General features: G+C 41.2%; 1 protein-coding gene across 3 annotated transcripts in view; it reads left to right on the forward strand.

Annotated features, from left to right (window-relative positions):
- The window catches only part of CORO1C (coronin 1C), a 73028-nt gene that overhangs the window by 11459 nt on the left and 37693 nt on the right, over positions 1-23876 (forward strand). For 2 of the 3 annotated variants that reach the window (XM_028527610.2, XM_028527611.2), the window contains exon 2: positions 15118-15317. The exons of the other annotated variant lie outside the window; for it this stretch is intronic. In XM_028527610.2, coding sequence (XP_028383411.1) covers positions 15123-15317 — 195 coding nt within the window. In that variant the 5' untranslated portion in view covers positions 15118-15122. The remainder of the gene's footprint in view (positions 1-15117; positions 15318-23876) is intronic. 3 annotated transcript variants of the gene reach the window in all.

Raw genomic sequence — 23876 nt, forward strand, 5'->3', positions numbered from 1 at the left:
AGTAGTATCAGATAGGTGGGAGGGCACAGATTGTGGAAAGTCATTATAATGGAATATACACATTCATATGATATATTCAAGTCAAATGTAAATATAGTGTAGACATGGACTTTGCAAATGTAATTTGTAGGTATCACTACTGTTAATGATTTCTATGCTAATATTAATTACATTTCGGGTTCTATGAGCAGAAATTAAAAAGTAAATATATATATATGGAATTATTATTTTTCCAGTTTGTGAAAGTGAACACTGTGTTCCCTGGAAGGAGGAGAATACTTTACATTTTCCGTGTCTCTGTTTCCCAGCACACTGCCTGGCACACAGTCGGTGCTCAGTGAATGTTAGGTGAATAATTGAATTTCAGTTTTACATGATACACTTGTGATAGAGATTGTCAGTCTTCCCACTTTCCTAGAGGATGGAAGGAATAAAGATGAAGTTTTCTATGGTATAGGACTGCTAATGGTAAGCATTTGCTTTGTTAAATTATCTTACGATAAGCTAACCTCATAATTTTCATTATAAATAAATGCTAGCAAGGTGTGCATATATGCATTTCTTTATTGAAACATTTTATTTGCAAAGCAGCTCTTGGCGTTTTGTCTATTTAAAACATGAATTCTGATGAAATGTAGAGTGACATTACATTTTGGTGCTTTATTGCAAATTTACTTAACTGACATATTAAATAGATTGAAAATATTGGTAGCGTGGGGTTCTTAGGGCTTTGTTTTGTAGTCCAGTTAGCTACTTTGCCTTCAGAAAGAGTCAGTGAAGCCACATCCTTGTGGAAGCATGCTTTCATCTTAAGAGTTTTTATCAAAACAGATATGGGAAGAACCGTAATTTGTATCAGGATGAGGATTTAAAGTTAAGGTAGCCATGGAACGGCTGAGTTTCCCCTTACTGTCTTAATCTGATTTCTCATCTTCTAATGCCTTGACTGGTGAGTGTCCTTGTCCTTCTGGGTGGTTTGTCCTGATGGGGTCTCTAGGGCCAGCTCCAAGAGGAATCAAAGGGTAGGTCTCAGGGCACTTGAGTGGCTCCTGGAGCTCCAAGGATTCACTGTGGTTTGACTTTGATTTGAGAAATCGACAGGGACTGAGTAAGTTAAAATACCGCAAATTGTGCACCATTTCAATTGCTGAATGGTCTCATCATTTAAGAGTTCATTTGTGTGATATATTAAACTTTCAAAAATGACAGGCTTTGGTTTAAATTTAGTGATTGATGTTGTGATAAATGATCACACACAAAAAATTGTTTTTGTAATTGTGTGTGTGTTATTTCTGGCAGTTTTTAGAGATTACAGAAAGTATTTATTTGGTTGTAACTGCATTTTCCCCAGTGAGCTACACTGTTACAGTTTCTTGTACTCTGTTGTGGATACTGATATTCTGTGTTTATTTCTTTTCCTCCTTTAGAAGACAAATGTACTGATAAGGAAATAGTTTGTAATTTTACTAAGAAGGATCAGACAGACAAAATGATCTGTCGTAAGTTGCAGTAAGATTTTAAGAGGTTCGCTTTCCTGTTTCTGTAGGATGTCTGAAAATTCTGGAAACATAGGGAGATTTTTATTTGGAATAGTGTTAGTTTCGTTTTCAGATATTATGCTCAAATGTATTTACTTTCAGGCTTCAGGCATCTTGCTTGGCAAACTTTCTTTATTTTAAAGCTGCAGATCCAGTTGTTAATCTGAAAAGGTACAATATGTATTTAAGTATTTTCTCCTCTGTTTTTGCCCCTTTCAGACATCCTACTTGTAAAGAGAAGGCTCTTGGGTGCTAATACAAAGTGGTGGTTCTCTGCCCTGGTTATCGGTACGTTCCTCACATGCTTCACCATCCCAGTGTCTGAGCCAGCCACATGTTAATGTTTGGGTTGGTATTTGGTTATGGTGTGTCTCCTCCAGTAGACTGTAAGTTCTATGAGAGTAAGGGCCAGGTTTGCTTGCTCACCATTGTGTCTTCAGTGTGTAGCATCATGCCAGGTCCATGGACAAAGCTCAATAAATAATTGAATGTTGAATAAATGAATGAGAACTGATTGAGATTAAAGACCTATTGAACATTCACAGATGAGTGTGCATGTTATATGTATAACCCTGTAGGTGCTAGTATCTAATTCAGAATTCAGTTCTCAGCGAATTGTGTGTTTTACTGGGGGATGCGGACTGGAGCCCAGTGAAAGAACCATTTCCTATAGATTTGTAGGCTTTAGAATAGATTTGTAGGATTTATATTTTAGTTCTCCCATTTTACAGAAGAAACCCAGAACCGTGGAACCATGATGATTCAGTGGGTAAATGACTGTGTGCGAGGATAAACTTGTGTGTCTGACATCCAGTCCAGAGTTTTCCCTGCTGTACCTTACCATTCAGTTGAAACATTGTTGAGAGAGATAGTGTGTGTGTGTGTGTGTGTAGTCATTGTTTGCCCACAGTATAGGGTATTAAAAAGGGAATAGTGAAATTTAAAAAAAAATTATTTATTATTTATTTTTAGAGAGTGGGGAAGGGAGGGAGAAGAAAGGGAGAGAAACAGCGATGTGGGAGAGAAACGCCAATTGGTTGCAACTGTACCCGCCCCAGCTGGGCACTGAACCCATAGCCTGGGCACGTGCCCTGACCTCTGGGAATCAGCCTGGCAACCTATTGCTTGGGGGGGGTGATGCCCAACCAACTGAGCCACACCGGTCAGGACAAGACTGAAATTCTTCAGTTGAAGGTGGTTACTTTGTATTTTGACTTTGTTAATTTTGCCTGTGGCCAGCCTTATGAGCATCTTCATAAAAATGCCTTAAGACAGCAACAGCAAAAAGATCTTGGAGTCACAGGCAATTTCGTATCAGACTATTGCCAAAGAATTACTAAAATTTTATTCCAAGAGAAACTCCCCTCTGACCAAGTAGTGCACACAGACTTAGCAAGCTTGGTCATACACAGTGTGCCTTTTAGCAGTTGTTGATAAGAAAAGTGGATCATCAATATAGGGAGTATTTTGAAACACGATCATCATTAATGTTTAAGTGAGATTGCAGTGTCAGCCATGTCTCTGAAAGTTCTGCATTTGCTATGAGAACTCTTGGGATTAATTTGGCTCTTTGAAGAGAGACGCAGAGAGCTCAGCTTCTGAGCCTGGTCTCCTGTGGGGCACTTAGGGAGATGACGGCGGCCTCAGACGCATTTCTGCAGTTCCACCGGGTTCTCTGCGCAGGGAGTGCCCGCCTCCGTCTCTGTGCCGGAGATTTCTTCAGCCCTCCTCAAAGCTCCAGGGGTGGGGGGATGTCTTCGTGTTTACAAAGATGCCGGTGACAAGCAGAAAATCGGGAGAGATGGGGGGATAGTAAACACATCAACCTTGTACAATATCTTGGGGGAAATGTGTTCTTATTTTGATAATGAGATAAAAACATGCATTTCTGTCATTGAAGACCAAGAGGTGACCCCTAAAACCTTATAATCTCATGTTTTAGTAACTGCGAAATTTCTGTAGTGTCATTCTTACTTAAGTGTGTTACAGTCCCCGTTAGGGCATGTTTTAGAGATAAAGGGCCTCTCTGTCATACAAATGTGAGAGTTAATTTGAAGATTTCTATTTTTGTATTTAGGATGTTTATGTTGCTATTTTGCTGATCATATGCTCATTTCATTTTGTAAAAATGTCAGCTTTATTGAGATGCACTTGACATAAAATGTAAGATATTTAAAGTGTTTATTGGGGTGATTGGATTTATGTATATATCTCATTTCATTTCCTGTCAGACTTCACTTTTAGCTGTCATTTTCATAGTTTCATATTCTACTCTAAGTCATCTAGTCAGTGTTTATGTTGACGTTAGGTGGTCTGCAACTTTTCTTTGTAACAAATTCGTAAAATGAGTACAAAATTGTAAAAAGTTGGAGTTCTCTTCTTAGAAAGCTTTATAAACCTCTTCATTATATCTTGCCTTTTAGAAACCATCATTGTTACATATATATGTAATTTCTAGAATTTTCTGCATGTCCTTTTGTGCTGTTCTTTTGGACAGTTGTGCACATAGGCCTCTGGCTGCAGCCTAAAGGTTCTCAGTTAGAAGTGAAGACTTGGCATCCCCACTGCTCTCTGTTGTTTGTCTCCGCGTATTTGAGTGCGTACAGCCAGCTTCTGTATTTTGTTTTTTCCATGTTGAGTCATGTTTACAAAGTGAGCAAAATGCAATTTCATATTTAAAAGTTGCACAAGCAGGCCAAGTGTGGAGCTGAGTTGAGGCAGCACGCCCATGAACAAGCTCTGAATGCCACTCCGGGCTGATGTGGGAAAGCCAAACAGTATGTATGACTGGGAGTTTGTCACGACACGCTATGAAAGTTCAGGGGGCGGAGAGTTGAACTGCCCTCTACTTTGTGGTTCGAGGTCATTGTGTCTCTCTCAGATGTCCTTTATCTTTGGGCAAGTCACGTAATGTCTGTGGGCTGAAAATGAAGGGCCTGAAATGGATGAGTTTGAGAACCCTTTTACTCATCCGGGAGGCATCCGGGAGGACTGAGCCTGGATGCTTTTTGGTAGGTCTTGCATTTTCTTGTCGTTTTGTTCCTAGAAACATTTAAAACATAATATTTGGTTATTAAGTTGAAACAGAGTGCATTTATGATTGGTATGCCTCATTATTGGCATCTTACCTATTACTTGGATGAATAATGGGGTGTTACTATTGGAAGGCTATGATTTTTTTCCCCTTTATTCTTTTTTTTAAACTTGTCTCCTCCCCATTCCAGCCCTTATTCTTACCATTCTTGGTGTCATGATAAACTGAACCAACATCAAGGCTATTCAATACTTTCAGTCAGTTGTCTTCAGTGGTCAGCGGTTTTTCTAGAAAAAAATCATTTTCCTCCTAACGCCTCAATATCATCAGTGTGGAGTACAGATCCTTTTCAGCCACAGCTGCTGTGAATGAGGTCTGTTGTATGTCTGACTTTGCTGCTGTTTTTTAAAAATATATATTTTATTCATTTATTTTTAGAGAAAGGAGAGGGAGAAAGAGGAAGGGAAACATCGATATGTGAGAGAAACATTGATTAGTTGCCTCTTGCATGCACCCCAGCCAGGACCAGGTCGCAACCCAGGCCTGTGCCCTGACGGGGAATCTAACTGGCAGCATTTTGTTTTGTGGGATAAGGCTCCACCAACCGAGCCGTGCTGGTCAGGGCTCTGCTGTGTTTTATACCAAATACTGCACTGTAGTCTTTTTTCTTCCTTTTATTAAAAAAGGATTTTTATTTATTCATTGGAGAGAGAATCAATTTGTTGTTCCACTTATTTATGCATTCATTGGTTGCTGCTTGTATGTGCCCTGACCAGGGATCGAACACGCAACCTTGGAGTATCAGGATGACACTCTACCCAACTGAGCTACCCGGCCAGGGCTCTTTTTCTTTTTAAAATAACTTCTATTAAAGTAAGTAAATTAGGGAATTTTTTTCTTGGAATGTCTCACATGAATCTGTTAATTAAGGAAATAGATACAGTGAAAAATGATTTGCTAAGGTGAACTCTTCAAGTCACCGGTACATTTTGTTTAGGAAAATTCAGAAAAAGTTCAGCCAACTCATATCCAGAAATGACGAATGTTAAATTTTTGTATTTAATCATAGTACCTCCTATATTTGCTTTGGGTGTCTGCTCTTTTGTGAAGGTATGTTGTATGCAGGCTTACATATTACATTTCCAACTTGCTAAAGGAATTTTTCACTTGAGGGATTGCCATTTAAATGTCCTAGCTGAGTTTAGGACATTTGTTGCCTCGTTTGTTATTTTACTTGCCATTTTCTATTAAAGGACTCATCCAAATCTCTTGCACATTAAAAGTGCCTACCATCAGAGCAGCAACTTAGAGGGAACATGTTCTTTCCCCACTGGGGATATCCTGGAGTCTTCCTGTGGTCCTGGCCAGGGAACACTCACAGCCTAGTGAGCACTGGAGTAATTGATGCTCTGGAATGGTCTCAGCAACTGTGCTGAGCAGGATTTTGCTACAAGTAGGGGTTTTCCTGTGCGTTCTTCTAGCAGGATGTGTTGCCTTTCATATGAACCATAGAAGTACATCTGCTGGGATCTTTAAACAGATAACTTCTCAATAAGCAAGGAAATGTCAAAATTGTGGTCATTTTTTATGAGATTGATGGAAGTAGACAGAATAGAGAAAATGTAGTAACATTTACTCAGGTGTTGTGAGTGTATTTTATTTGGTGCCATTACAGTATAAACACCCTGTCTTGTATACATCCCCCCCCCCCCCCCCCGCCTAATACCCAACACATTTCTTATGTGTGGACTGTGAAATAAGTTTTCTGTGTATAACTTGACTTGGCAGTACAATAAGAAACATGCCTTTACAGTCTTCTAACAGTTGAGGATTATCAGCTGAATGTACATATTTTATTCTGAGAATGATTTCTAGCAAACTTTCCTGGGACACTTGCAAGTAAGTCCTTAAACCATAGAGGTAGACCTTATTTTTACAGTTTGTTCTTGGTTAAGATGTTCATCCAACATGTAAAGAAAATTTTAATTTTTTTTGTTTCTATAGGTGAGCTATTAAGTGTCACGAATATGGGTAATCAGCTTTATATTTTCTTTATTTGAAGCCCAAAACAGAAGTATATAATCTACTGATTAGAAATTTATGCAGGAATGTAATTTGATATAGTTAATATGGAAAAATAGTACGAAAGTTTCTCAAAAAATTTAAAAATATAACTACCATATGATCCAGCAATTCTACTTCCGGGTATTTATCCAGAGGAAATGAAATCACTGTCTTGAAAAGTTATCTGCACCTGCATGTTCATTGCAGCGTTATTTACCATATAGCTAAGATATGGAAACAACGTAGGTGTCCATTGACAAATGAATGGATAAAGAAAATATGGGAGATATATAAAATAATATGGTGGAATATTATGTACCCATAAAAAGATGGAAATCCTACCATTTGTGGCCACATGGATGGATCTTGGGGGCATTATGCTGAGTGAAATGTGTCAAAGACAAGTATTGTATATATCACTTATACATTGACTCTAAAAATTAAAAAAAACCTGGAATTCACAGAAACGGAACAGATCGGTGGTTGCCAGAGTCAGGTGAGTGGGGGTGGGTGAAATGGGTGTTGGTGGTCAAAATTACAGGTTTAGCATTACCAGATTAGTAAGTCCTAAGGTACAGCATGGTGACTATGGAAAAGATAAAAGAAAAGAAAAAGAAATTTATTATGATAGTTGCTCAACAATCAAGACCTAACTCTTAATCCCCTTTGTTTGTCCTTCACTATCACCTGGAAAATTGGGCCGGGGAGACAACTGTCCCTGTTTCTAAAATACAGGTTTCAGCCAAATTCCAGAGAGCGCATTTCATAGTTGAGCCTGTACTCCCAACCTGTCCTCTCACTGCCTTTCAGAGGCATACCTGTTTTTATCACAATGAAACCCATTCTAGAATGGTCCCAGTCTGACTGAAAATATGGGCAGGATGATAAATTGCATGTTATAAGGCCTAAGGTAAGGTTTGTAAGTCCCACGTTTTGTGGGACCTTGTTGCATTTTCTCCTATCTGAAGTCAATTTGTTTTGACATTTGTAAACATTTCTTTGATTCGCTTCATGAGTGACTTATGGCTACATCATCTCCTTCTTTAGTACTGTTGTGATTCTCCAAATGCGAGGAAAAGGTGATGTGCAGTGTTAGGAATCTGTACTTGAAAGGCATCATGAGTAGGCAAGTTCTCCAAGGTTGAACTCTGTCTGATAAGACATTTAAAATTGTACCTAGTATTTCCTTAGGGTTTTTTTTTCATTTATTCTCTTTAATATAATTGAGAAATCTATAAAATGCTTTCATTTGGGGGGATACTTTAGTTGTGTAATTTAGAACAAGATATGTAATAAAAGAACTAAGTTTGATGGTATGACATTGCAATTTAACAATTTATAGCTAAACATTTAGAAAATTGGTGAAACACGAATATCATTTTGGCCGCTGTTTTAAGAAGAGGGGAGTTTTTCTATTTGAGATAGTTCCCATTTTTTTCCTTTGTTAGAGGAGAAATTTAAGTATAATGAATACCATGCTGACGTGAGAGAACAAAAAATTTTGCAAAGGGTCCTTGAAAATTGATGCTGGTTCTCCTATGTGAAAATTACACTCTTCGCCCATAACCAGTAGAGAATTTATTTGTTTTTCCCCCTTAGGTAGAGAAACCTTTTAGTGGGCTCTTAAATAATTGCTGACATTTACCAGAGTCTATGCTGAGCACTTTGCAGATGAAAAAAGAACCATCTTTATTGAGATATAATTCACATACCATACAATTTACCCATTTAAAGTATACAGTTCAGTGTCTTTTTAGTATGTTTGCAAATATGTGCAACTACCATTACAGTCAATTTTAGAACATTTTTATCACTTCAAAAAGAAACCCTGTACACTGCAGCCATAACTTTCTATCCCCCTGTACCAGCCCCCTCCCTGAGCAATCGCTAATTTACGAGTACTTTCTTTGTAGATTTGCCTGTTCTGGACTTGCATATAAATGTAATCTTAATATGTAGGTTTTTGTGACTGGCTTCTTTCCCTCTGAGTAATATTTTCAAGGTTTATCCAAGTTGTAGCATGTATTAGTAATATTAATACTTCATTCCTTTTTATTGCCAAATAATATTCCATTATATCTATGTATGACATTTTATTTTTCTACTCATCTGATGGATATCTAACATGAGTTGTTTCCTTTGGCTCTTAAGAGTGTGCTGGTGTGAACATTGATGTACAGATATTTGTCTGAATACCTGTTTTCAGTTCTTAGGGGTATGTTCCTGGGGGTACAATATCTGGGTCACATGGTAATTCTTTGTTTAACCATTTCAGGAACTTCCAGGCTGCTTTCCAAAGCAGGTGCACCATTTTACATTCCCACCAGCAGTGTGTGAGGGTTCTGATTTCTCTGTATCCTCATTAACACTGATGGTACAACTTTTCAATTCTAGCCATTTTAGTGGGTGTGAAGTGGTATTGTATCGTGGTTTTGCTTTACATTCCCCAGTGACTAATGATGTCCAGTATCTTTTCATGTGCTTATTGGACACTTGTGTGTCTTCCCCGGGAAAAATTCATTTTTTCCCATTTGGCCCATTTTTTAATTGGATTATTTGTCTTTCATTATTGAGTTTTAGGAATTCTTTATATATTGTAGATACAAGTGCCTTATCAAATACATGATTTGCAAATTTTTTTCCCCATTCTGTGTCTTTGGCTGGTGTCCTTTAAAGCACAAAAGTTTTAAATTTCGATGAAGTCCAGTTTATTTACTGTTTATTTTGTTGCTTGTGTTTTTGGTGTCTAATCTAAGAATCCTTTGCCAGATCCAAGGTCATGAAGATTTACTCCTATGTCCTCTTCTAAGTGTTTTTTATGGTTTTTACAGCTCTTAGTAGCTATGTCTGTGGTGCATTTTGAGCTAATTATTTTCTATGGTGTGAGGTCAGGATCCAGCCTCTTCTGCATGTGGCTATCCAGTGCTCCCAGTACTATTTGTTGGAAAGATGATTCTTTCCCCATTGAATGGTTTTGGTACCTTGTTGAAAATCACTTAAGACTAAAGACGTGTGAATTTATTTCTGAACTTTCAATTCTCTTCCATTGATGTATGTGTCAGTTCTTGTTCTAATACCTCACTGCCTTGATTTGCATTGCTTTGTAGTAAGTTTATAATCAGGAAGTTTGAATCTTCCTAATTGCCAAATAATATTCCAATCCTAATTTGTTCTTCTCTTTCAAGGTTGTTTTGGCTACTTTTGGGTCCCTAGCAATTCATATGAATTTTATTGGGTTGGCCAAAGAGTTCATTTAGTTTTTTCCATATGATGGCTCTAGTAGTATTTAGTTGTCTTTAACTTCATTCAAAACAATTTTGTTAGATTGTATTGTGACAGCTGTCATCAGCGTGCATTTAAAACACTTATCAAAATTGGTGAACTTTTGTACAGCCATTTTAATATTGAAGATGAAAATATATAACATTTTCAGCATATTATGCTTTATTTTTTCAGGAAAGGTGAAAATGCAATTGAAATGCAAAAAAGATTTGTGCAGTGTATGCAGAAGGTGCTGTGACTGATCGAACATGTCAAAAATGGTTTGCGAAGTTTTTTGGTACTGTTGACATTTTGGCCAAGTAATTCTTTGCTGTGGGGCTGTCTTATGCATTGGAAGATGGTTAGCAGCACCCCTGGCCTCTACCCACTAGAAGCCAATAGCAGGAGATAGCCAATATACTCAAAATATCCAAATCAATAAAGTTGTTGCTGAAAGTGAAAAATGTGTCTTTTATGGAAAAAAACTAAATGGACTCTTGGCCAACCCAGTAGAATCAATTTGTCAGTTTTCACAAAGTCAGCTGGGATTCTGATAGGGATTGAATTGCATGTGTAGCTCAATTTGAATATTGCCATTTTAATGGTAAGTCTTCTGATCCATGAACACAAGATATCTTTACATTTAATTGTGTCTTCTGTAATTTCTTTCAGCAATGTTTTGTAGTTTTTTAGTACCGGCATACCTCAGAGATATTGTGGGTTCAGTTCTAGACCACTACAACAAAGCAAGTATTGCAATAAAGCGAGTTGTAACCTTTTGCTAGTGGAGGGTCTTCCCTTTAATTTTTGAAGAACGCAACATCTTTGTAGTGTTGTAAAACTAAGCGTAATAAAATGAGTATACCTGTATACAAGTCTTTCACCTTCTTGGGTAGGTTTATTCCTGAGTATCTTATTCTTTTTGATAATATTCTGAATGGAATTGTTTTCTTAATTTCATTTTTTTGATTATTTGTTATGAATGTACAGAAATACAATTGGCTTTTAAAAAATATTTCATTTATTTATTATTAGACAGAGGGGAAGGGAGAGAGGGGGAAACGTCAGTGTGTGGTTGCCTCTCTTGCCTTTCGAGTGCCACCTACTGGAGACCTGACCCACAACCCAGACATGTGCCCTGACTGGGAATCCAACCAGCAACCCTTTGGTTCACAGGCTGGCACTTAATCCACTGAGCCACACTAGTTAGGGCCAATTGATGTTTGTAAAAAAAATCAGCTTGAGGAAGTTTCCTTGTAGCTTGTTGAGTGATTTTATCATGCAAGAATATTAGATTTTGTCCAGCGTTTTTCTGTGTGAGGTGTTCATGTGAGCTGTGTTTTTGAATTCTATTGATACATGTTACATTGATTCTCAGATATTGAACCAACCTTGCATTCTTGGGTTAGGTCCCACTTGGTCATGTTGTATAATAATGCATTTTACACATTGCTAGATTTGGTCTGCCAGTATTTTGTTGAGGATTTCTGTGTCTATATTCATGAGAGATATTTGTCCAGTCTTTTTTTTTTGGTCATGTCTTTATCTGATTTTGGTATCATATTAATACTGGTCTCATAAAATCAATTTTGAAGTGTTCCTTTCTCTTCTCTTCTTTGGAAGAATTTGTGAAGAATTGGCATTCTTTAAATGTTTGATAGACTTCAGTGGTGAAGCCACCTGGACCTGGGTTTTGTTAGCTGTTTCTAGTTCTTATTATAGGTATCATTCCCTTCATTTTATTGATCAGGAAACTGAGGCTCAGGGGGTTAAGTAATTTATTAATAAATGACAGGGCTAGGATTTGAATCTGGATTACCTTCTGGCTGACATTTATTGTATAATTAGATACGTATCTCTAACCATACGAGGTGCTTCAACATTTGAATCTCCTGCTACACTCCTATCACCACATGCTCATTCAATGACTCCTTCATACGCACTATACCCGTTTTCAGATAGAGAATCTGACACTTAAGGAGATTCATTGACTTGCCCTACTGAGCCATGGCCAGGAAGTAAATTGTACAGCTGTGCTTCTCACTCATAGGGCTGTCAGACTTTGGAGCCTGCCCTCTTGATTGCTTTTCTCTATTGCTCGCAGCAAAAGCAGCTGTGCCATGTGGATATCTACCCCAGATCAGGTTCAACCTTGGATGTGAATGGGCTTCACTTGGACATGCCTGGCTCAGTAGCACAGCACTCGGGAAGCACTGCTTTTTCTCACTATCTCTGCTCTGTAGCTGACACTCTAATCCATGGCTCTAGCGAAAGAACCTGTATATCATTCTGACTCCCTGTAGGTAGAATGAAAGTAACTTGTCAGTATGTGTAATATAGAAATGGCTTTTAAAAGTATTTTAGGATGTAAGTCAGCCAGCAGATTTGTGTAATATCTTTTGACGAACACATTCGAAGCACTTCACATATTTATATTTATTAATGTTTATGTCGCTGGTGAGATTAGATGGTACCTAGCTTATCTAATGGTGGACCTCACAGTGAGAGGTGAGTTCTGATCTACCAGGTAGGGCAGTTGGTGTCTAGGCCTGGCAGCTAGGGTTCTGGAAGCCCCAGGAACAAGGGCCAGGAAGCTCCAGTGTACAGAACCACAGTATTATGTGACACCTGTTCATACCTGTGCCCACCTGTGCCATGTGCCGTCCTGCCCAGGGCATGCAGTCTGGCTCCTGCTGGAGCAGGTGTAGTAGTAGAGGAGGTGATCGGGGTGTTCAGCTGCTTCTGACTTAGGCTTCAGCCAGTTTTCTCTGCAGCCCCTCTCCCCCGTCCCTGTCTGTAGAGACACACAGTTCCCCTGAGTGCTCTGGGGTTTCCAGTGGGCCTTGGCATCCTTTTATGAGCCTCTCCTCCTGAGGCACTCAGCTGAGTGGAGAACATTCACACTCAAGTCAGTTACACAGACTTGATAGCTTTCCATCTTCCCAGATTGTGTTGTTGCATTAGGCCCCTTTCCAGTGTCCTTTCCCTCGTCCTTCTGTGTTTACACCTGCTTTTATTCCTTGACTGTCATTTGGTTAGGTTCTCAGGAAGGAGTAGAGATAAATGCCATTTGTATTTCTTTTGTAAATTACCTCTTCTTGTTCTTTGTATGACTTTCTATTGGGATTTTCATGTTTTGAATTTGTGAAAAATTTATATCTGAAGGATATTAACTCTGACATATGGTGTAATTCTTCATTCTATGTTAACTTCCTTTTGAAACACTTGCTGGAAGGTGCCGGTGGGGATCTGAGCCTCCGCTAACCAGTACAGATGGTTGTGTCGGGAAATGGATCCTGAAACCGGCTGGCTGTACGTTGGCTTTTGTATGGATGTGCTTTTCTTGTGGTTTCACCACCTCATGGAAGCTCTTCATGCTTGAGAATTATTTGCACTATTTCACAGATGAAGGACCCTGGCCAAGTGGAAGCAAATTATTTGCCATCTCCTCTACCCAGTAGTTTAAATGTATGGTTCTGGTAGTCAGCTGGAAAGGTCAGGCAACAGCCGGGCTGAGGAACATGGGTGCCCAACTGCCTGCCCAGGGTCCACTGCCTAGCCCAGTGACATGCCCCGGGCTTGCAGAGAGGCGACTTTTGCACATTCCTTGGAAGGGTAGAAAGAGGCTCTGGCAAAAGTAAACCCACTTCCTCTGCATTTAGCAGTGGTCGCAGAGCCATGAGAAAGGGAACTGGAGGGAAGGGGTCAGCAGCATCCTGCCCGGTGCCCCATTTGGCATGAGTGGACAGGTGCCAGCCCTCCTCTGTGCATGGGGGTCAGGGCGACTGGTTTTCAGCGGAGTTGTCAAGGTTCGAACGTGGTCCGTTTCCACTTAAGTTTTTTCCTGGCCCCTTCTATCCTGGCCAGTATGAACAGAATGTCCCACATTAGCAGGTAGGAAAATGACGTTGGATGCAGGCTAGGAGACCTCACCAGCCGAGGCCTGTTGATCCTAAAGCATGAGCTTTCAGTGCACACGTCTGTCCCGCACCCTAGAGGAATTTGGAGTCTGAAAGGGCCAGTGAGGAAAACCAGGAATACCACCCCACCCCCAGGCGAATGAATGATCAGCTCCAACGGGAAAACCCATCCTGGTGTCATTTCCCCTCCCTGAGGGGCATCCTCTGCCAACTGCTACTGCCACAGTCATTCCAGGCCTCTCGAGGCCAGGTTTATTGTCACAGCGCTTACTTGGCCCTGCACCTTGCTTTCAGCTTCCTCTTGTCTAATATGTCTAGTGTGCCACTGTTTGACCTCTTGTCGTCCTACACGTCGTGTTTATCACCTTACTCTCCACTTAAACCCTTGCTACTTTTTCCCGACAAGACCTGCCTTTTGACCAATCAGCTGCCTTAGTCAGACAACTGGTCGCATTCAGCACCAGGAGTTTGGTTCTGAGTTCCTCTGATTGTTAAGCCTGTGTTGGAAGCTCTGGAAGACAAGGGTGGTTGCCTAGTGTTTCTTGAATTCTCCACTACACGTAGTTGGTCTTGCGGAAACACTTGTGAGTGGGCGCAGTTCTCAGACGGCAGAGTGCTGATGTCTGGGGAAAATGCTGAGAGCTGAAAAGTTACACCAGGAAACCTCAGTCCCTGGAATCCAGCACGGACTGGCCGAGTGACCTTGGGCAGGTTCCTTTTCTTCTGCTAACCTCGGTCTAGCATCTGCCGTATGCCAGGGGTGCCGAATTGATCCTCTTCCAATAAAGCCAGCTTCTCAGTGGCCTACCAAAAAAACAAAACAAACAAAAACAACCCTGAAAAATTACCTTGGCAGAGGGGGGGAAAAGTCACAATATTATAACATTTTTGAGGGGGTTTCTTGAGCTTCGTATCTACCATATAACTTAACTTTGGAGTTTTCTTATTTATAAAAGGGGAGGGCTGGAGTTAATTATCTTTTAGTTCCCACCCAGTCGTGAAAGGCTAATTTTCCTTCATTCTTTGCCTTGATCTTTTTCCTGAAATTAAAACTGGTGAGCAGTTTCTGGACCTGGAATTAGGAAATTTTCATTTCTTTGTAATTCTTTCCTTGACGTATTTTTCAGTTTTCTCCGGGCATGTGCTGCTAAAGGAATTTTGGATTTGCCATTTGGCTACTTTTTAGGAGAGCAGACAAAAATGCCATACCATTCTGGTTTTTTCTACTTGAGCTTTTCATTTATAAAAGTAAAACTTTCAGTTAGGTGCATGATTTTAACATAATTTTGTTCTTCTACAGACACAATGAGGCGAGTGGTACGACAGAGCAAGTTTCGGCATGTATTTGGACAAGCGGTGAAAAATGACCAGTGTTACGATGACATCCGGGTTTCTCGAGTGACCTGGGATAGTTCCTTTTGCGCTGTCAATCCCAGATTTGTTGCCATAATCATAGAAGCGAGTGGGGGAGGCGCGTTCCTTGTGCTCCCTTTGCACAAGGTAAGTAACCCGACTTTCCATTCTGTTAAACACCGGAAGAGATTGCCAGTTCCCAAGAATCATGCGATTGCCCAGACCATTAGACTCTGATGTAACTGAGATTTCATTCCAGACGGTTTACAGCCACATCAGTTTTTCTCTAATGGAGAATCATTAAACAGAATGGTGAACTATGTTCTGGGCGTGCCCTCTGTGGATGAAAAAGAGTATTATAATGATGCCGTGAGCAGGAGCAGGCAAGGAATTTTATGATTTGGTTTGCAGGCATCCACTTCTCACAAACACGTTTTTCCAAAAAGTGCAGTTTAAAAACACTTGCTTTTACATGTGCAGAAATTTTTAAAGTCATCTTTTTCTGTGTGAAGTCATGAGGACTAGGACTTTTTGGGGTTTTGAATGGTAAGTGGATGAGAGCACAAGGAAATGTCCTCAGTAATGCCGATTTCAAGTCTGGAAAACAGTAAGTTTCAGCGTGGGACCTAAACAGTGTTAATAAATGGTAGAAATAAATGATCATCACTGAAAGTGTTTCATGAGACCTACTTCAATGGGCTTCCCAATCCTCCCTTTGCCATCCAGAGAGCTGTCACTAATAGGATAGGAGAGGGAGAAGATAGGAGATACGTGACTTTCTGACTGTACTTTGAATATTGTAGATAAAAATCTGTACTTGTTTTAGCAGGAAATCCCAAAGTCACAAATAACTGGGGGGCGGGGTGGGGGAATGGGGATTCCTATGATGAGAAAGAACCTGGAAAGAGTAATTTTCTCGTTAGCTTTTGGGAGGAAAGAGTTTGGTGAGTCCTGAGCCCTATGATAAGGGCCAGTGCTGGTGAGGATGCAGGTGCTGGGTCACATTCCAGCTGTTTCCACTCGGCTGGAGCGGTGGGTCTTCCTGAGGCGGAACCATGCGCATTAGGTTAGGGATGCTTCTCGTCATCACGGACCATGTGATCCTGAGAGCAGTTACAATAAAGCAGTTTTCTGTCGAAGTATTGTTTCCCATTTTGTTGTTTTTTCCTTAGGAAAAACTCTCACTGGGAAAAGTTCCAATTTTCTTGTACTTTTCTTTCTCTCAGATGCTCATGACTAACTTGTTTTAACATCTGATTTTTACTTTAGTGACTGGATTGATGTGATATTTCACAGTAGGGCCGTTTCACTACAGAAAGAGGGGATGGCTGACGTTGGGGAACACATTTGATATGTGTTTTCAAATGTATCTCCTATGGCAGAGTCATTGATGATATTTTAAAGGATAATGTTTGCATTCAATTGAAACTTAATTTTCTACCTGGATACATTGATTTCTGTGGAGTACATGGTTGTTTAGTGGCAAATAATACAATAAGTGACATTATTATAAGTGGACTTAAACCTGATCTTGAGTGGGAGTTTGAATTTAATGCCAGTTACATTTGGTCTTCACAGCTTTTCAGTTTGTTTGTTCACGAAGAGCGAGGAGCATTTGGAAACCCGACTTTTTAGTGGAGGGTTTGGTGGCCAGCTGAGCAGGCATTTCAGCCTTGTTGGCCAAGATAAGGCCCTGGAGTGCCACAATCTGTTTTGCAGTTAAGAGGTATTTTTTTCTTGTCTTTTTTGTTTTTTTTTTTAAATCCTCACCTGAGGATATGTTTATTGATTTTAAGAGACTGGGAGAGAGAGAGAAAGAGACAGAGAGAAAAACATCGATATGAGGCAGAAACATTGATTGGTTGCCTCCCATACATTCCTCAACCAGGGATTGAAGCACAGCCTAAGTACGCACCCTGACCAGGGATTGAACCTACAACCTTTTGGTGTACAGGATGATGCTCGAATCAGCTGAGCCACCTGGCCAGGGAGGAGTTAAGAGTTTTTATTTCATCTTTTATAGACTGAGAGATAGGTTTAAGATTGGGGTGAGGGGGGCGCTTCAAAGAAATTAGGCCATTAAGAAGCCCAAGATAAACTTCTTTTAAAAAAGATAGAGAGGGGAAAGGAGGGAGAAAGAGAGGGAGAGAAACATCCAAATGTGGCTGCTTTTCACATGCCCCCTGCTGGGGGCCTGGCCTGCAACCCAGGCATGTGCCCTGACTGGGAATTGAACTGGTGATCCTCTGATTCACAGGCCAGCACTCGATCCATTGAGCCACACCAGCCAGGGCCCAAAATAAACTTTTAAATCTTCCTCTGAGTTTAGATAGTTTTCTTTCAAGCTCTACATCCCTAAAAGGCTCCATGAGTCCACCTTGGCTTTTACAAACCATGGGAAACTGTTTTCCATTTATGCCATTTAAGAGAGGTCTGTATGTAGTTCCTAAGCTAACTGGGTCTTAAGTTTGGTTTTCACTTACATTAAGTGGACTACACTTAATAAATAGAATTTATTATTTTGTTCTTTAACCAGCTGTATAGGGGTTAGGGTAGGATAAGTTGTTTTAAAAATAGTTATGTTTGGACGAAGTGTTGATTTTTGGAGGAGCCTCAAAGGTCTTTCTTTTCCAGGCTGTAATGCTGTCTGTGTGGCTTTGCTCCTTAAATGTTAGTTTATTTTGAAGGAGGTAACATTGGTATAAACTAAGCCCGGTGACAGCCGTTGGAAATAAGGTCAGTACTTGGGATTATTGACTTTTACAGTCAATGGATTTACATGTACTGTGTGGGGTTTTTGTGAATTAGTGTCTTTAGCCCTTAGGGTCAGTGTGGTACAGAGGAAAGATCAAAGGTCTAGGAGTTGGGGAGCCCGGGGTTCAGTCCTGGCTCAGTCACTGACTTACAGTGGGACCTGGATATGTCAGTCTGTCCTCCTGTTTTTCCATTTTTCTGTCTGTGGCATGAGGGGTTGTATGTAAAAGCGATTTTCTTTCTGCCTTGGAAATTCTAGATAATCTCAGCAGTGACTCTCCTGTGGTTCTCAGTTATAAATTGATTTCTAATACAGCTGTGTTGGTACCCAAAATTAACAAAGGCCACACTGTCGTTTGATTTCTTCCCCCTCCTTAGTGCCAACACATAACTTTGGAATGTAGATACCTTTTTATTTGTGGCTGCTTTTCCACCAAAGCCAGTGCTGAGCCCGACAAAGAAGAGTGGTCTCGTGGCCCTGTGGACAGCTCTGTGCCCAGTGCTCTTGGAAGGATCTGCTGCGATGGCAGGGCCCGGCCCAGCAGCCCGAGGTGTCGGTGATGCTCCCCTTCCTTTCCTTCCCGAGAACCGTCTCTGGACTAGTTATTATCCGAATTGGGCATCAGCTGCTGCTAGACAGTAGAACTATGTCCCACACTGTCAGGAAACCTACTGCATTTCTGTCTGCAGACGGCCGTCTTGATACCTATCTACCTTTGAATGAGTGCCATAAGGTTTCCATTTTTACAGATGCTCGTACAATACAGAGTCTTTCATTGTCTTTGACTGTTCACATGTGTCAGTCGGTTGGATCATCTATAAACTGAGCGTGTCCCGGTTGCCAGCATCTCTGCCTTCCAGGAGTGCTCGCATCTGGTTTCTCCGTGGTCAGAAGAGTGTCAATACTGAGGCGTTTGTCTTTTCTTAGCAGCCTTGAAGGGCGACTCTGGTGGGGACCCCAAGAACATGGGGGACCCATTAGTCCTAATGTAGGGCTCAGCCCTGGAAAAGAGATCCTAAAACTTCAGTATTTTAGCAACTTTGAAATAGTTTTATAATGGCTGCTTTTGTTTAATAAAAGTGAAGAAAAACCAAATTCCCACATATAATATGAAGTGACGCTTGAAATCAGACCAGAAGAAATGGTGCCCTAGGGTGGGCATTGGGCTCCAGTATCTGTTGGTAGCATCTGGGGTTACTCGAAACATGAACTTTTGGAAATGGTTATTTTTTTAATTTTATTTTTCAATTAGGGGTATGGTTTTTAATAACTATCTCAGGGACTTCTGGTAAGTTTCCCCATACTTTTTTTTTTTTATAGACAGGCGGGTTGGGCTTGCTGATGCTGTGGCTCTCTGCACATATTAATATTGAATACACATTATTGATCTGAAGATGTGACATTTTCAGAAAGGCTCCCACTTAAAACCATGGTCTTCCATGAATTTCTCTTCAAAGCTAGTCAGTGTTAGCAGTCAGTAGGGTTCATCCTCACAACCTCGTGAGGGTTGTGGTGAGATTCTGGGAGAATCATGGTCCAGGTCTCTCAGGACTTAAACAATGGAGAGAGAGGTAGGGACACATACATTCAAACACGTTCATAGTAAGAGGTAAGCTTAGGAATGAACGTATGCTTATTTTAACCGTATGGTTTATGAGGTTTTTGTTAGGGAGGTTCTGTTAGAGAGAACGGGGTTTAGGGGAAGCACTGAGCCCGGAGGTGGGGCGGTTTAGGCTGGCACACGTGACTCGGGATCTCTTTTGTAATGCTCCCTTCAAGCTATGGCATGCCACTCTGTCCTGACTTTTCAAGGTGTGGCTTAGTACATTTTCCTATTCTTTGTTCTTTCAGAGGCTGAATAATGGCAGTCTTGCTGAACAGAAGTTGGCTTGTGGTTTTGGCTCTAGGGATTTTTTCCCTACAACTGCATAAACTGCCTTGTCCCAGCCCCCTGTGCACCCGACCACGTGGGCATGAACAAACCTCTCCTGTGTTGAGTAGCCACACTTGTGATGTGGGACTGAGGCATTCCCATCCCTGTTGTGAATGAATCATGTGGGACATTCAGACACACCAGTGTTTGTGGTTAGGCACACGTGCACACAGGCGCCAAAACTTCAGATCACAGTGAAGCTGCACATCCTAAACTTCAGCAAACGAGGGTGAGAGGAGCTGGTTAGAATTATGTGCCTTTGATCTCTTAACAGTCACTGGGATGGAGAATGCAAATTGGAGGGCTCCTACCTCCCCTAATTTCTTTCTCCCTTCCTCCCTTGACTGTTCTTACCTGGGAGTTACTGGAGTGATGGCTAATTTCATCCTCCCTTTAACTGCCTTGGAAAGCAGCTCTGCTCTGGGCCCTAATGGGATGGGTGTGGCCAGGGCTCTGTTGACCTTTTGGGTCACTATCTCTTTCTCCTTCTAGCTCCTCAGGTGTAGCTGTGTAAGTATTACACCTTATATACAGTTATGATTCTGCCATTTATTTTAGGAACCCTGTGTGGGAATATTGAGATCTTGCTGTATTTATGTCTGTGAACCATCTTTTTTAGTTCATTTTGCAGTTTTAACTAGGGTTTTGTGAAAAATTTTAGCCCTAAGGAAATCACTTCAGTGAATATTTTCTTAGTTCTCTCAAGGTTAGGATATAGCTGTGCCTTCTAGATGCATAGGAAAGAAATTAATTAATTACTTATAGCACCTCCCTTAGGGCATTAGGACTTAATTCTCTCACAAAGCTTGGGTTGGCGGGGCTGCTTTAGAGCACTTTGCTGCCATAATTATTGAGGAAGAAATACTGATTCATTGCAGTCAGTATTCTGAGTGTCTCCTCTAACTGTTCTGTGTCTAACTCACGTGTTACCTCTAATTCGCTGAGGCAGTGGAAACCATTCTTGGGGTTCTCTTAGCTGCCTGTCCATGCTACCAGTACCACAGGCTGCATTATGATAATGTACTGTCATTATTTTCCTCGTTACTTAACAGATAAGGGGAAGGCAGTTAGAATGACATGCTCTTGATCTCCTGACATTCACTTGCGTGGAGGATACAAACCGGATGACTGTTTGATTGGTAGCTCTTGATATACCAAGTTCTCCAAAATCTGGCCTTACTCTACTCTGTTGTGGTAGCAGCCTCCAAGGTAGCCCCCAGTGATTCTTACCTCCCTGTATTCATGCCCACATTGTGCGGCCCCTCCCGCACTAAATAGGGCTGACTGCATAACTGTTAGGATGTGCTGCAGTTGGTGGAGTTTGACTCTGAAGCGAGGTCATAAAAGCATATTGTCTTCCACTTGGTCTCTTTTGGAGCCTCCATGTTCCAGGCAGCTCTGTGGAGAGGTCCATGGGACTGATCATCAGGTGCCAACACCAATTTTGCAAACTCGAGGGAGCCATCTTGCAAGTGGGTCCTGCAGCACTGGCCGACACCTTGGCTCAGGAGGGCCCAGGGCCAGAACCCCCCAGCTAACTGCTGCTTTTATACTCCTGGGCCTCAGAAACCGTGTGGGATAGTAAGTGTTTGTTGTTTCAGGTAGGTAAGTTTTAGAGTTAAACAGCAGTTGATAACTTATACTTGTAATCTCAGAATATGGTGCTTGCTTTGCAATGTTAGGTCACATAATGGATAAATAAATGACTACTTCACAATGACCAAAAAGGCCATCTGTAGGTTTAAGCACTCTTTCCACTTCTTAAAAAAAAATTATGTAAATATATCAATACATATAGATACACAACATTCTTAAAACATCTTAAATGACTAATTGGTGGATTCTATACAGTAGCAAGAAAAATTTGCTATATGGTAATATCCTTATGTTCCATGATACTGTCATGTAACCTGAAAAATGTGTTACAAGGTCGTGGTCACTATTTCATATATAACTTCAAATTATGTTATTGGTTTTGGGAGAAAGTTTGGAATATTAAGATTGGTGGTGGGTCTAAAGGGGATTTCTGTTTTCTTCTTTATAATACCTGTACTTTTTTCAAAATGCTTTACAGTGAACTTACTACATTATTTTAATATAAAGATTATTTTAAAAAGTATTGTCAGTAATGTCACCAGAGCATGTGTAAAGAGCTAATTGTTGTTTAAGCTTCAGTGAAATCTGAAACAGTACTTTAAAAAATCACCTTCATTCATTCAGTCACGTACTCGTTCCTTAGACATTTGAGCATCTGCTCTGTGCCATGCCCTGTGCAGGGTTCTTGTTCTTAACAAGCTTTGAGAACAGTTGACCTTGATCTCTCCAGTGGGGAGCTTTGTGTGTGCAGAAAGCGTCTGACAGTGATGAGAGGTGAGTTCCACCTGAGGCTCGGACGTCAAGGAAGACATCGCAGAGAGATTCTGTTGGAACTCAGGGTTTTCCTGTGTGTGGGAGCAGGAGATGAGACAGGAGAGGACCCCGGCCAACCCTCTGCACCGAGGAGTTAAAAGAGGCTCTGTTCTGGGAGAGCAAAGAAGGAGGTGGGAGCCACCTTCCGCCTTCGCATGCCTGGGTCTCTGGGTGTTTAAGTGGACTTTTCCAGTATTGGAAAAATGGGATGTCTGATTGGAGGGTGATTAAGAGGAGCCTGAAGGGGAGCTTTTTGATAGAAAATCATATTTCTTGGCTCTTTTACCCCCTTGTCTTCCATTGTAAATAGTGCAAAATTAGTGTTCTCCGTGATCGTTTTATGGAGGAGAACCAGAATAAGCACTGTTCTTCATTTCTTGGATTATTGTTATAACTGGAACAACATTGCACGTTTCCTCTGTACGAGCTTCAGGAAAAGAGGGTGACTTCATGTCAGTCTAAAGAGTGAGACCCCAAATGGCATCAGAATGTGCTTGGAGGGCCCTCCCCAGACAGTGTCGGTTTCGCCTGTGGTAGGACTGCTCTGCTGCCTCCCTTCTGCAGCTGCAGAAATTGAAACGCAGATGGAGTGATGGCCCAGGGCTGTGGGTCTTTCAGGGACTAGAATTTAGGTCTTCGAGTCTTTGTTTGACTTGTACATGTATATTTTTCATTAACATTTTTTCCCACTGAGTGTGAAAGATTTTTTTTTTGTATAGAAACTGCGGTATAATTGACACTTAATCCTTTGCATCTTTCTCTGGGATTAGAAGACTTAGTAACAAAAACACTAGCTAGTCAGGGCTTTGATTCTGTCAGCTCAGAAAATTGTCTTAAGGTTTGGAAAGCACTTTGTCTATACTGTGCCTTGTGCGGAAATGGCAACAACGATGATGAATCGCAGTGGTTTACGTTCTTGAGGGCTTCTTTAAGTGCCAGGCGCCGTGGTGATAGTGGCCTTCTTTCGTGGACTAGTTCAAAAGGAGTGGCGGCCTCCCAATGGTGCCTTTAACCAGCACCTGCTGGATTTGCACTGGCCGCACCCCTTTACTGTACACTGCTAACAGGCCATTTCCATTCCCACAAGTAGTGGTGCTCCACTGGGGCAAGGGTAGCAATGCCAGGAGCCCTTTGTGCTATAGATGTGGGCTTTGGGCCCCTGGTGGCTTTGGTGTTACGGGCAGGGGATTTTATTCTTGTCGGTGTCCTGATGTGTACGGAGTGCCCGTTCACTGCCTCCTGAAATAGAAGCTGTCTGATGCCCCTAACACCTTAAACTGCCAATAGTATGGGCTGTGAAAGGCTGGGAGGCAGAGGGTGTGTGTTGGGGTGGGGGGTGGCGGATGCAGGGGGAGGGCACCAGGTGCAGAACAATGACTTCCAAATAATGTCACGAGCTGCCAGCCACACGAGTGAGCCCTGCATGGCCTCATTACCACATGAAGTGCCACAGAAGGGCCTTTTCATTTTCTCCCAGTGACTCTGTTTTCCAGTCTTGCTGTGGAGGGGGGGAGGGGGGAACTCTACTCAACCTCAGTTAACAATGGAGCACAAAGTCCTGGCAGAAGGAACCACACAATGTACCCTGGGGCTATTTTTGATTACAGTG

This window comes from Phyllostomus discolor, chromosome 13 (genome assembly GCF_004126475.2).
Source record: "Phyllostomus discolor isolate MPI-MPIP mPhyDis1 chromosome 13, mPhyDis1.pri.v3, whole genome shotgun sequence".
Taxonomy (NCBI): Eukaryota; Metazoa; Chordata; class Mammalia; order Chiroptera; family Phyllostomidae; genus Phyllostomus; species Phyllostomus discolor.